General features: G+C 46.3%; 1 protein-coding gene across 1 annotated transcript in view; it reads right to left on the bottom strand.

Moving 5' to 3' along the window:
* Nucleotides 1-6,196: 6,196 nt before the first annotated feature.
* Aknad1 (AKNA domain containing 1) overlaps nt 6,197-14,446 on the bottom strand; it is a 30,963-nt gene continuing 22,713 nt past the window's right edge. Inside the window, exons 6-10 of the mRNA XM_021196960.1 lie at nt 13,172-13,294; nt 12,972-13,079; nt 9,784-9,862; nt 6,996-7,125; nt 6,197-6,331 (exon numbers count right to left, since the gene is read on the bottom strand). Of these exons, the coding sequence (XP_021052619.1) occupies nt 6,197-6,331; nt 6,996-7,125; nt 9,784-9,862; nt 12,972-13,079; nt 13,172-13,294 (575 nt within the window). The remainder of the gene's footprint in view (nt 6,332-6,995; nt 7,126-9,783; nt 9,863-12,971; nt 13,080-13,171; nt 13,295-14,446) is intronic.

The raw sequence follows: 14,446 nt of genomic DNA, 5'->3' as shown, positions 1-14,446 counted from the left end.
ATAGCCATCACGGTCGTATTGCAAACATAGCTTTTCTATTTTTGGCTTCAGAATTGCACTCTAAGATTATAAATTCACGCAGTTTCTTTGATACCGATTTGACTTTTCGCAGTTACTTTCGACCATCTGGAATTGATGTTGCTGGAGGAATGAGTATGTTTAATTTTGTCTCCGGGCAGTTGGCGTTGTTGAGCCTTGCTTCCTTCCTACCATAGCACTGAGAGGGAAAGCTGGAAGAGAAGGTTTAGACTCTGAAGCGGAGGTCTGCCATTCATGGGCATTTCTTTTGTCAGTGTTTGGAAGGCAGGAGGGAAGTGCAGCACCTCTCCAGCTGCACTAGTGAAGCCAGTTGTAGCAGCTCCACCCAGTGCTAATGCCCTGCTACCTGCCTGTGACACAGTGCTCACTCCCTGTCCTCTTGCTCATAGATGGTGATAGTGACCTAGTTTCTATTTTCTGCTACTGCATGCTTATATGTATATGTATATAAATACATGATCCTAAATATAACCTGGTCAGCCTGTATAGTACTTTCTCTTGAATCCCTTTAAAATAGAGGATGGGACTGGAGAGATGGCTCAGAGGTTAAGAGCATGTACTGCTCTTCCAGAGGACTTGGGTTCAATTCCCAGCAACCACATAAGTGGCTGTCACATGTATATGATGCACTTATATACAAGGGTGCAGAATACTCAAAGTTAATCAGAAAATCTTTAAAGAAAAACCTGCAGATACCTACAGAACTTTGTTTCCTGAAGAATCCCATGGTGTGGCTTCTCTCTTGTAAGGAAACTGACTGTTCATAAGAGCCCCTACCTCAGGCAGGGATGAGCCCCTGGACTCAGTATCAGGGATACAGTTTTACATAACTAGCTGGTTTTTCTGGTTTGCTAATGAATTATAAGAAAGGACAGCCCTGAGCTAGAAGACAGGAAAGCACAGGTTACAGATTGAGCAAGTCAGAACTTGGTGGGTGTTCTCCCACCAAGTTTATTAAAAAAAAAAAAAAATCAGGCTCTCACTCTGTAGCCTTGACTGTCTTTCATGGCATTGCCCCTTTCCTTTATTTCTTGAGTTAGCTGCGTTTCAGTGAGTGGCATAATGATCAAAAAAAGAAAATGAGTTTGCAGGATCTAGGATTCCCTGGACTTGTCTCGAGGAATCCATGATTTTTTTTTTAATTAATTTATTTATATTTTAGTTAATTTGTATGGGTGCCTGTGTACCACGTGAGTGTAGTGCCTGTGGAGACCAGAAGAGGGCGTCAGATCCTCCGGAACAGGAATAACAAGCTTCTGTGAGCCTCAATGTGGGTCATAGAAATCAAACCTGAGCCATCTGGAAAAGCAGTCAGCTCTCTTAACTGCTGAGCCATCATCTCTCCATCCCATATCCGTGAATGCTTTTTTTAAAAATGTGCAAAATTGTGTAAATGCAAATATCCCTTTTTGTACCAGATAGAGCCTAAGGGAAGAGTGGCTTGGTAACTTTATCAGGGTCTCAGAGGCAGAGCCCTAAACAGATTAGGAACTGATGAGTTACACAAGAAAGTTTAAACTGAGCCAGGGAAGTGTATGGTTAAAGCATTTCATTATAACCATTTAGTTTAATTTGTATGAGTATTTTGTGTGCGTGTATATGTATGGTTGTTCACCACATGCATGCCTATGCCCACAGAGGCCAGAGAGAGTTGGCTCCTCTGGAACAGGACTTACAAATAGTTGTGGGCTCCCATGTGGGTGTTGGAAATTGAACCCAGGTCCTCTGGAAGAGCAGTCTTAACTGCTGAGCCATCTGTCCAGCACAGCACAAAGTTACAGAAGTGGTCTCCTAAGCAAATCCAAGTCCTGTCAAGTTGACAATCAAGATGAACTCTCACAAGCCTGCCCCTTGTCAATTTGACACCCCAACACCTTGTTTTAAATCATAGCATTCCACTCCTGGCCCCCAAAGTCTCATGTTCATCTCATGCAAAATGCCTTTAGTCCATCCTTAAAGTCCAGGCCTAGAGTTGTTCTGTGGTGAAGCAGAGGGGACCTGCCATGTCAGCTCAGGTTGACTGGGCTTCTCTGAGAGTCTGCTGAGACTCAAATCTCTTACCTATAAGCTCCTATAAAATCAGCAAGTTCAATACCTTAGGTATACAGTGATGCAGAGGTAACATCATCCCAAAAGGAGGGGTGGGGGTGTAGTGAGTATAGTAGTTAGTCTTCTGTTGTAACAGGCCCCCAGACCTTAGCACAACTGACTCCATGTTAGGGGCACCATTCTAACCTTAAAACCTAGCATGTAGGCCCGCAACACACTCCCAAACAGGAGCAAAGACCTAGTCCGAGATCTGTGCCATGGTTCCAGGACCCAGCACAGTCCCTAAGTGTTCCAACCTCTTTGGTGCCTGTAGTTCTGCTTCTTGCCAATGGAACTGTGCCAAATGGAATATGGACTTTGTGCATAAAAGACAAGGAACTATGGGGATCGGGGCTGCCTGATTTGGGCAAGTTACCCAAAGCAGATGGCAAGCAATACAGACTTTCTATTCAGCTTTAAGAATGGCTGTGTGTAGCTGGGCATGGTGGTGCACGCCTTTAATCCCAGCACTCGGGCAGCAGAGGCAGGCTGATTGAGGCCAGCCTGGTCTACAAAGTGAGTTCCAGGACAGCCAGGGCTACACAGAGAAACCCTATCTCGAAAAACAAAAAACAAAAAAACAAACAAACAAACAAAAAAGAATGGCTGTGCGCGCTCTCCTGGTGGACTTAACCTCAGACTTACCTCTTCTTGGAGAAGGACTTATTTGGCTTACAGGTTACAGTCATGGAAGCAAGTCAAAGCGGGAACCTGGAAACAGGAACTGAGACAGATTCCATGAAGAGGTGCTGCTTACTGGCTTGCTCCCCAGGGCTTGCTCAGCCTGCTTTCTTATTATAAGTGCTTTTAAGAACAGTGTGTTTGGGTAGGAAGGTTTTTGTGACAATTACTCTTGGTTGTTACCCTAACAGGAGTTGGAGGACTGCTTAGGAGACAACTGTGAGAGGGTCTGTGAGAACATTTCTAGAAAGTTTAACCAAGTGGGAAGACTCCAGGGCAGGGAGTTTTGAAAGACACTTGAATAAACATCCTGGAGTCTGGCACAAGAGAGCCCAGAATCAACACATTTAAACAGAACAAGACAGCTTATCAATATAATGTATATTTCAGCTCCAAGTTCTCAGGACAAGGGAAGAATACAACCAGATTCTTGACCAGAATGTGACACGAAGACTAAGTCAGTTTCCAAGACAGTCCTTGCTCCCCTCCGAACCCCCACTGTCCACATGTCTCTCAGCCAACAGCTTCAGACTCCTCCACATTCCTCCGTCAGACCAGTTCCAAAAGTGTTTCAACCCCACAGTCGGGTCCGCCTCAGCAACAGCTCCACCTCTAGCTATCTGCTTTCTGTTAGGTACTTTTCTCTCTGCTCTGACTAAAGCAAGTTCTACAAGGAAGGTCTCATTCTCATGGTGTAAGGGTTCCTGCCTGTGGTGGAGGGGAGCATTTGATAGCTGGAGTGGGAGGCAGTAGGGCACACTGGCGGTGAGAGGGTTGCAGTGCGCCCATTCCTTCCTCCCTATTATTCAGCCCAGGATTCCATCCCATGGGGAGCACCCTCCATTCTGGGAGGCCTCCTCGGTTAAACCTGTCTGAAAGTCCTCCCTAAGCCTGCCCAGGCGCGGTCATACGGCTGCTTCTCACTCCTGTCGGGCTTACACGCTTACCCAGCACATCTGAGTCTCATAGATCTTCACCACACATTCTTTCCAGCACCTGCAGAGTATCCCTAGATACCTACTATGTGAATAAGTAAGTAAAATGCATTGTCTTTTCTATTAAATGATGCAGAGAAGTTTTGTCTTTAAGGAAATGCAAAGACACCATCTTGCACAAATCCCCGCCGTTTTTAATGCGTTCAAGGTTGCTGCTGCTTCTCAAAAGTTACAGTTCACCTGGCAAACACTCTTTCTGGCTAGCCTTACATTTTGATTTTCAGCTGAGCCTCTTTTAAATTAGACATCAGCACGTGAGGGCCAAGCTCTTGGCCACACAACAGTGTCCTTTGGACTAGGAATAGAAACCTCGCAGGACTGGCAAGGGATATGTGCCTGTCTGACTCATGGCTGCACACCTTTTGACAGAAGTACAACTTCTGCATTGCCCAAGTGCTTTGGGTGGTCTGGTCATTCTCCCAAGACCCCACACCTCCCGGTCACCATATTGCCATGGAAGAATAGTTCTTGAAGTAAGAACCCTCAGCAAAGTTGAGGCCATCTTGCATTTGGTAACATTTTGGGAGCTGTCTGAGTTTTCTTTAAGTTCCTAACAAGTGGGAGTGTAGGTCAAGGAAGTGTTTTTTGGAGTGTATAGAATTTGATAGATACAGTCTTCAACTTGGCGATGTTTGATGTGGTGGTTTGAATATGCTTGGCCCAGGGAATAGCACTATTTATAGGTGTGGCCTTGTTGGAGTAGGTGTGGCCTTGCTGGAGTGGGTGTGGCCTTGTTGGAGTTGGTGTGACCTTGTTGGAGGAAGTGTGTCGCTGTGGGCATGGGCTTTAAGACCCTCGTCCTAGCCACATGGCAGCCAGTCTTCTAACAGCCTTCAGATGAAGATGTAGAACTCTCAGCTCCTCCTATACCATGCCTGCCTTTAGGCTGCCATGGTCCCACCTGATGACAGTGGATCAAACCTCTGAACCTGTAAGCCAGCCCCTAATTATATGTTGTCCTTTATTATTTGCCTTAGTCATGGTGTCTGATCACAGCAGTAAAACTCTAAGACAGCTGAACATACAGGGTTTTTTTGTCAACTAAATAACAGTGTAAAATTCATATGCATTCGATTGAAATTATTTCAAATTGGATTTTATTTGTTGGTTTGTTTGCTTTAAAGACAGGGTTTCTCTGTGTAGCCCTGGCTGTCTTGGAACTCACTCTGTAGACCAGGCTGGCCTCAGATTCACAGAGATTGCCTATCTCTGCCTCCTGAGTGCTGGGATTAAAGGTACCCCCCATTTGAAGTTTTAAAATGTAATATTTATTTAGTGTGTGTGTGTGTGTGTGTGTGTGTGTGTGTGTGTGTGTGTGTATACACACGCGCGCGTGTGTTTATATAGATTGCACAGGTCAGAGGACAACTTTCAGGAGTTGGTTCTCTCCTTTCACCATACAAGTCCCAGGGACCAAACTCAGGTTGTCAAATGATTGGCAGTTAATAACTACCTTTACCCACTAAACCATCTCCCCAGCCCTGAAATTTGGATTTTTATCTTTGCCTCAGGCCTATGATAAGTCAGCAAAGTACTTTTCTGATCCCGGGCAGTGGTAACTCCCAGGCAGCTGCTCAATTGCAAAGAGAAACAGGGAGTATTTTATGTTACGTATGTTAGTAAGCAGTTGTGTTCAGTAGGTTGTCGTATTCTAAGCATGCTTTACTTTAAAACCCCTTGACTTAGTAGGTTTATCAGGGTCTCCGTCACCTTCCTCTGCAGCAGCGCACGAGATCTGTTTCCCATCTCACTGACCCAGATTCATGAAACTTCCCAGACTCACAGATAAAAAGTATTTGTTTTCCAGATGCAGATGCTGGCAGTCAACCATTGGACTGAACACAGGGACTCCAATGGAGGAGTTAGGGAAAGGACTGAAGGAGCTGAAGGGGTCTGCATGGCTCCAGCCGCAGAGGATTGCCTTATCTGGCATCAATGGAAGGAGAGACCCTTGGTCCTGTGACTGTGAAGGCCCAATGCCCCAGTGTAGGGGAATGCTAGGGCAGTGAGGTAGGAGAGGGTGGTGGGTGGGGCAGCACCCTCGGAGAGGCAGGGAGAAGGAGGATGGGATAAGGAGTCTGCGGAGTGGAAACTGGGAAAGGGGATAACATTTGAAATGCAAATAAATAACATATCCAATTAAAAAATAGAAAAATAAAGTATTTGTTTTATTGTTTTTATTTTATTATGAATTAGGAAGAGCATAGATTTATTTTCACATAAAGACATAAATGCCAGAGGGATTTTTTTTTTTTTTCCATTTAAGAACTTCATGTAATTCATTTCTTAAAGTTTTAGTGTTTTCTCTAGAAAACCATCTCCCTACCTTATCTCATAAGTAAAATATTTTGGAGAAGACCAAACATTTTAACCCTTGGCTGCCCAGGATTGAGTTAGTAGTATCTTAGCTGGTGTCTCCATCCTTGTGCTTTGGCGAGGTCTTCTGCAATGGATTTGATCATTTGGTCGGTGGTTTTTTTCAGTTTGGTTGCTGTCCTTAAGGCATGCTCCAAGGGTGAGTTTAAAATCTACAGAGAAAGTCCACATATTTTAGTCACCTAAACTTGCTAACGTCTCTGATCATTGGATTCACTCATTATTAAACATTACAAGATGGAATTTTTGGAGCATTCTGTTTCCACACGCTTTTTATTTCTGTTTTTGAGAGTTGGTCTCCTAGGTAACCAGTCTGAGATGGAATGTATTTGTCAAGGGAAGGGAGGGGAAAGAGAGGTGAACACGTGACTGAGGAAAGTGAGTCAGAGAGTAAGGGAAGCAGTCAGATGCCCTGTTCCTGCCTCAGAGGAGAACAGCTCAGGGGCCAGCGACAAGGACTGAGAGTGAGCACCAACTGATCCCACACATGCTTAGGAAAGTAACCTGAGGTTGGTGTAACCAGTCTGAACATAGGCGGGTACCCCTAACAATAGTCACTGGAACAGACTGGGGCCTTCAAGCCTGGGCCAGGGGAATCCTGCAGAGGAGGTACCACCCACCAAATGCTTTCTCCAGGAAGTTTCCCTTGGATCCAGCTTAGGAATAATGCAAACCTTGTGGCTGTTGAGGGTTAGCGCTGAGCAGAACTTGTTCTTAGAACATTTTCTGAAAGCCCATCCTATACCAGTATGAAAGCTAGCCGTTCTGTGCTCATTCAGGCTCATTCTGAGCTGCAAGGACTTTCTCGGTCCTCACCTTAGATTCCATTTCTTCCATGTTATTACTGGAACATAAGGATTGCATTCTAGGACTCCCCGAGCAGCAGAGGTGGAGTGAGGGTGTCACAAGATCTGAGATAGAGGTCAGGTAAGTCTTGGGATGTTTTCTAGAAGACAAAGGCATATTGTTAACCTATGTATGGCACCACACACACATGCACACTCTCCCTCTAGGCTCTGTGAAGGCTGTGTGCATGTGTGCGTGTGCGTATGTGTGCACGCATGTGTCTGTCTGTCTGTAGCTGAGGGACCCTACCTTTTACAGTATTCATGGGACCACAGCTGAGCTTCAAGAAAAAGTGGTTGCTATAGCCAATGACATCTGTTCTTCTAGAACTGCCTGTTTGTTCTTTTGTTTTCTTTTGTTTTTTTTTTTGTTGTTGTTGTTGTTTCATCTCTCCAGAACAGAAAGAGCCAAGACTCCAAAGAGATTCTTCTTCCCTTGTTACTCTTTTGGGGCCAACCTTTTACCCTGCATTATTTATAGAACAAATGCACACAAATGCCAGCGATAATACCTCGGCTTGAGTTCACCCACGCCCCAGTGATCATGCCTAGGCAGTAAGGAGATGGAAGTCTAAGTCAATGGTCCCCTCTATGCTACCCACTGTCCTATGTCTGTCATGTGATGGACGTGGTGCAGGGACACTGGATTTAGGCTGGCCACTGCATAGCTCTGCTGAACTGTCCCCTTAATCTCCATGAAGAGGGGCTGCCACAGGAACCTGCCTGGAGAAGGCCTGTGGCAGAGCCTCCTGCATACGGTCCCTTCGCTAAACGTCATTTTGGGACAGACATGTGTGAGCAGTATTGCCTTCAGGATGTCACCTCAGAGTCTCTTGCCCCCTGTCACGTTTATGTCAGTTGGTTCTGAAGTTCAGTTAGCACAATGGATGGAGCCATTTTCCAGGTGAGAGGCATTCTGCCTTGGGGTGTGGCAGTGTGGTTCAGCAGGAAGTGCAGGGCCTCTGGAGCCCTCCTCCATATGGAGCACTCACTGCCTCCAACAGGACCACAGTATGGTTGAGTACTTCACTTGTAAGTCTTTTAAAATGTGTTGCATCGTCGTAAGTATATATGATGCATTTGTATGTGTTCTGATTCCACTCACCCTTCTGCCCTCTTGGTCTCCTCCCATCAGCTCCCCCGCCAAGCCCCCATCCCACTTCAATTCTTTGGGGAGGGGGTATTTTGAGATCCAGTATAATTTTAATCCAAGTACCATTCTTGGTGAATCTGGTCCTATCATTCCCATTATACAGGAAAGTAGAGGCTCAGGGAAGGTGAGTCACCTTTCCAAGGACAGAGAGATGACATAAACCGAAGATGTCTCCAAAAACTATTCTTTTGTTGAGTTGGCTTTCTTTTTTTAATGATCTAGAGCTAGAGTTTCAGGCACACGTGAGCTCCCTGGTGTGGGTGATGGGGGTCAGACTCCAGCCCCCTGTTTTGGCCTTTTGTTTTCCTTTTGTGTCGTGAGACAGTCACCTTATAAAGTCCTGTTGCCCTATCTTACTCTGTAGTCCCAGCTTGCCTCAAACTCGCCCATTCTCTCGCCTCCACCTCTGAGCTCTGATTACAGGTGACTCGTGCTGTGCCTGACTTCAAATATTAGGTGTTAAACCACTGTACTTTTCTGAGTAGCCACTCAGGCTTGAATTTGTCTGGGTGGATAGCCTGGACTATTGCCACTAAGCCCTTGCTGTCAATTCTGTCTTAAACTCCCAACACACAGCTTCTCGGTATCACCCTGAGCCAACCTTCCATGGCCCCAGTGGACTCTCCCATGGCTGCCTTGTTTGGCCTCTGGCTCCAGTTTCCGCTCCTCTAACCCACTTCCTGTTTCTCACTAGCTGCAGTGATGTTTTGTTTTGTTTTATGAGACAGTCTCCAGCTGGCCCAGAACTTACTATGTTCCCCAGGCTAGCCAGAACTCCTACCTAAGCCTTCTGAATGCTGGGGCTGCAAATGTCAGCCACTCTGCTTGATCGATCACTATAGTGATCTCCTACAGTTTTATCAAAGCCCCTATTTTAAAAGACGCTTGGCTTCCCCTTGTTCTGAAGAATCTGAAGACCTGCCTTTGCCTGCTTCGTCTTGCCTCTGCCACTCCCTCTGGGCTCCTGGCACACTGGCTGACAGGTTCCTGAACTTGCTCAAGAGCCTTTTCTCCTCAAAAAGCCTTCATCTCGAGTTCTTCACACCCCTCCTGATGGCCTGTGATAGCTCCTTCAGACTTTGCCTTTGAGCTCAGGTTCCTAAACCACCTAATAAGGTCAGCAGCGCTCCTCACGCTCCCTTCCGGCACTCCCGGCTCCTCCATCAGAAAGCAGCTCAGGGGCAGACACTGCTGTCATCTCAGCCCCCACACGGAGCACAAAGTCCTGCCTGGGGCACTTAGACATTGGCTGAATGAACAAGTCAGTGACCGAAGTCACACCAGATAGGGCCAGGCTTGAATTCCAGTTCTCCCCGTGACAGTCCAGGACAAGCATCTGACTAGGTAGTTAAGTGGTATAGTATATGCACCTGGGTAATGAAACTCGATTTTGTGTGTGTGTGTGTGTGTGTGTGTGTGTGTGTGTGTGTAATTTTTAGGACAGTCTTATTCTGCACCCCACTAGCCTCAAACTCACCATGTAGTCCCAAGTCTAGACTTCAACTTTTAGTAGGCCTCCTGTCTTGGCCTCTCAAGTTTAGAGAAGACAGGCAAGAGCTGCCATACCTGGCTCTGATTTTGTTCTTAGTTATAATGAAATACTTACCCTGCCGCAGGATCAGGCTCATCTTGAACGGGTTCCGAGTTCACTCTCCAGGACCAGATCCATTTTGCTTTTGAACAAGCTGAAAAATGTTAGCTGTGATTAAATTCAGAGCATCAAAATGGCCTTCATCAATCTTTGAGGTGGGGGCCAGTCTGGTACACACTGCAAGTTCCGGGGCAGCAAGAATGACAGCCTGCTAAAACCAAAAAGCCAGAGAACTCCAAATGGTGGAGATGTCTTCCTCAACTTTGCAGTATGAATGAAATCGGTCATAAAAACATAACAACTGTGTAAGCAACAGAGTTAAGGAGCACAGGAAACAGAATTTCCTCTCAAGAACTTGTAATTCATGAAAAGAAACTCAACTCTATTTTTAGATTTGTATTGGATTTATTGATTTATCATGTGCAGTGCACACACACCACTGCGCTCGGTTCTCTCCTCCACCACGAGTCCCTGGCACTGGACTCACACCAGCAGGCTTGGCAGCAGGGACCTTCACCAACTGAGCCACCTTAGTGGCTCTGTTTCTGGTGTGTTGAGGCAGACTCACTTTGTATCCCCAGGTGGCCTTGAACTCACTGCAGTACACTTGACTGTTAGTTTTCCAGGTGTGAACTATGATGACCAACATGAAACGCTGGCATAAAACTCAAGTAGAGCTCTGAAGACTGAGGCAGGAGAGTTGCCAGAAGACCAGCCTGGGCTGGAGAGAGAGACCCTGCCTCAAAGTAAGAAATAAATATTTATATATTTTATATTTATATAAATTATATTTTATATATTATATAATAAATATCTAAATGTTTACTTATTTACATTTAATTTACTTGTAGGTATTTGTTTACTTACTAGCCGGTAAGAGACCAGGAGTTTATATTCCCTGCTGTTCATTATGTGACCAGATTTTTTTTTTTTTTTTTTTTAGCTTGGGCCACTATTTCATCTGGTAAGCGTAGAGAAGGTACTGCTTCCAAAAGGTGAAACCCAAGTGTATTCTAGACTCTTCACAAACTTTAGGGGCAAGGATTTTAGGAGACAGAAACTAATTCCAGAAGAGAAACTAAATGATGAAGAAAAACATGGGTGGTTACTAAGGAAACCTCCAAGGAAAGGAAGAGATGGGGAGGTGGTCTGCACTGTCTGTTACAGAGTATATGGGGGGTCATCACTGTCTGTTACAGAGTATATGGGGGTCCTCACTGTTACAGAGTATATAAGGGGTCTGCACTGTCTGTTACAGAGTATATGGGGGGGGTCCTCACTGTCTGTTACAGAGTATATGGGGGGTCTGCACTGTCTGTTACAGAGTATATGGGGGGTCCTCACTGTCTGTTACAGAGTATATGGGGGGNATGGGGGGTCCTCACTGTCTGTTACAGAGTATATGGGGGGGTCCTCACTGTCTGTTACAGAGTATATGGGGGGTCCTCACTGTCTGTTACAGAGTGTATAGGGAGGAGGTGCACTGTCTGTTACAGAGCATCTATGAAATACGCAACCGTTCCCACCCCAACCCCCTTCAGCCATTTGAACACTTGGTTGCCAGTTGATGAGAATGCTTTAGGACCCGCAGAGACACTTTGGGTGGAGGTAGGACTTAGCTGGAGGAAGTGGAGCACTGGAGGTGGGTGTAACGGGCTGGCTCTGCTTCCAGCCAGCACTGTTTTCTGACTAGGACAGGTGTAATCAGCCTCCTCCCACCCCTACCTCCATGCTCTCTCAGCTGTACCCTTTCAGCCTCCCTCAGGTTCTTTTTGTCAGGAATAACACGACTGTGATAAGTAACACTTCAGTTGCTGGGACCCCCTTCACCTTCCTCAGTCCTCCTCCCTCCTCCCTTCCCATTCTGGCCTCAGTCACTGGTGTCTCAGAGAGAGGCTCTGCTCCTTTCCACCAGACAAAGGCAATCAGCAGACTGTTCTTCAGTGTTGGTCATGAACACAGATGCTAATGAGTTCAATCTCAAGGGGCAGTCGTCTCTAAATGAGGCTTGGAGTTTACAGGAAACAGAAACACACATCTGAAATGAGCTCAGTGCCAGGGGACTCAGTTCTAGACCAGACTGCAGATCGCCACCAGACGACTACATTGTCTCTCATATGAGGGCCGGAGAGGTGGGTCCATCAGTTCCCTTTACTGAAGGAAAGATGCGCTTTCATGATATCTACCCCTAAGACACTACATATCTCCTAAGGGAGTTCAGGATCACACATCAGTGATTCTGTGGCAGTTCTCGTATGTGGATTAGAAGTCCAGATCTGGGATATGGTTCAGTAATAGATCACTTGCCTTACCTGTGTGAGGCTCCAGGCTCCATTCCCGGTGCCATAGGAGGAGAAGAAGAAAGGGGGAGGGTGTCAGGGGGATAGGAGAAGGGGGACGTAGAGGAGGAAGAGAGGCCCAAAGACCAAGAAGAAGATAGGAAAGAAGTCCACTATGGGCCTTCTGCAGGATCATAGTGGCTCACTTGATTTGTCACCTGGGGAGGTGGCAGAGGAGTCTGATTAAGTCACATAAGTGGCATCTTTTGGTCTCAGGCATTTGATAGTTGTGAAAAGTGATAAACATTCTGCCTGGTGCTCACCTCAGAGAGGAAGAATTCTAGAGGAATGGAAGAAAGGGCCTCTCTGTCAGAGAAGTGGGTGTGGCTGGCTGCTGAATGAAACAGGATGTAGCTCCTCCCTAGCTCCCGTCCTCATAGCATCCTTCCTCACACATCCTCAGGCCTGGCTTTTAGTACTTATCATATTTGCTTTGAGCTTTCCTTTCTTGGGTCTAAGTCCTTTTAAAATAGGAACGTCTTGGGAGGGAGGTGCTGTGTCTCAGTCATCTTTATAAGTAAATGTGGAGTTTTCATTTTTTCCCCAAAGATTGCAAATGTTTGCATTGGAAATTAACAACAGCATGCCTGAGGCATGTACTCTGGAAAGAGTGGAGAGAGTGACAGAGTCAGCCATTCGTTGGTTTAGAGTGTGCGCTTGCTGAAGACTTGACGGGTACTTCACAGCCTCCACGGCACTGACAGCAGTCGCCAGTCCCCACCCCCTGCTCAGCCTCTTTGCCACCCCCATGCAGACCTGAATTTGGAAGTGTCTCATAAGTGTAGGAGACCCAGGCAGCCGTCTAGAGAGGGCTGGCAAATGCGGTTACTGACACAGACAGGCTCATACAGGAGATGTACTTACAAGATGCAGAGATTTTATTTTCCTGTAAGAAGTGAGGCTGGACAAAGGTATATCCTCCGCCGTGATTTAAGTTATCTTGTCCTGGAGTGTCATATCTATAATAAAATTCTAAAAGGAAAAGGTTGAAGATACAGCCCTCTTGCCTGGGAAAGCTGACTCTCTCTACCCACCCCCACCCCCCTGGAGCCGAGCCATCTCACCTTTCAGTGGGTCTTCCTCACAGACTCTCTGGGAGTTCTGAGCCTTGCTTCCGTAGGCTTCACATTTCTTACTCTGTAGCCCAGTGCCAGGATCAGGACAAAAGTTGGGTCCTGGATCAGAACCTAAAAAGGTACCCAGAGTGTAGGTTTGTTAAGCACAGTCATGTGACCCATGGAGAGCAGAGCTCTGATGTGCTGGGCACACTGTGGCTATGACCATGCCAGGGAAGACCAGGGTGTCTAGAAGGGCAGGCCCAGGCAGGGGAGCATGTAAGCATGAGTCACAGATGGGGTGAGTATAAGACCCGGGGTTGAAACCTGCCTCTGCTGCTTATTAGCTGTGATGGCTGAAAACATCTGTGTTGATTCTTTCATATCTTTTATCTATCTATCTATCTATCTATCTATCTACCTATTTACCTATCATCTATTTATTTATGGAATCAGGCTCTCCCTACATAGTCTTGGATGCCCTGAAACTCACTCTGTAGACCAGGCTAGCCTCAAACTCATGTAGATCCCTTTGTCTTCTGAGTGCTGGGATGAAAGGTGTGCACCACCACACCCAGCCAGTACTCTCTTGGAAAGATGGCACCTGGGCTAGGGTTTGACAGTAGAACATCTGCCTGGCACACACAGTGCCCTGGGTTCCATCTCCCCACTACAGGGAAAAGGAAGTTGCTGGTCTGAACCCTCAAGTATGGGTTTGTGTCTAACAAAATGAAGCAGCAATGACAGTCTAATACCCCTCCCCCCCCCCCCCAATCCTTGCTTGCGAGGAAGCTGTCTGTCAGCTATCGATGACAAGCAGAATGGCCTGTTGGAGGCTCCACTGAGTCTCCCTATCAAAGGTCTCTGGAGCCAGATCCTCTGGTCTCTAGCGAAACCTTCAGGCGATCTCAGCCCTGACAGACATCCTTCTAGGGAACTCTGTGCCTGAACCCTTCACTTGTTCCCAAATACCAGAGCCACAGACACTGCCAGGTAATGCTGGTTACGACTTTGAGTCATTAGGTTCTGGGGTACATGGTTATCAAGTGGGAGGGCACACCAGGTCTTTGACCCAGTTACTTTCTCTGAGTTGTATTTCCTTACCTGTAAAATCAATATAAATCCCATCTTACAGAGGTGTCGTTAATAATGAAATGATACTATGTCGATGCCCCTTACCTTAACATTAAGGGCTCTAGGGGATGGAGAGCTAATTTAGGAGTTAAGAGTATTTGCTGTTCTCACAGAAGGGTGTTTGGTTCCCAGATCCAAATGGGCACTCAG

This window comes from Mus pahari, chromosome 4 (genome assembly GCF_900095145.1).
Source record: "Mus pahari chromosome 4, PAHARI_EIJ_v1.1, whole genome shotgun sequence".
NCBI classification, from domain to species: domain Eukaryota; kingdom Metazoa; phylum Chordata; class Mammalia; order Rodentia; family Muridae; genus Mus; species Mus pahari.
Note: the sequence above shows the minus strand (reverse complement) of the source record. Positions and strands in the feature narration are given on the sequence as shown.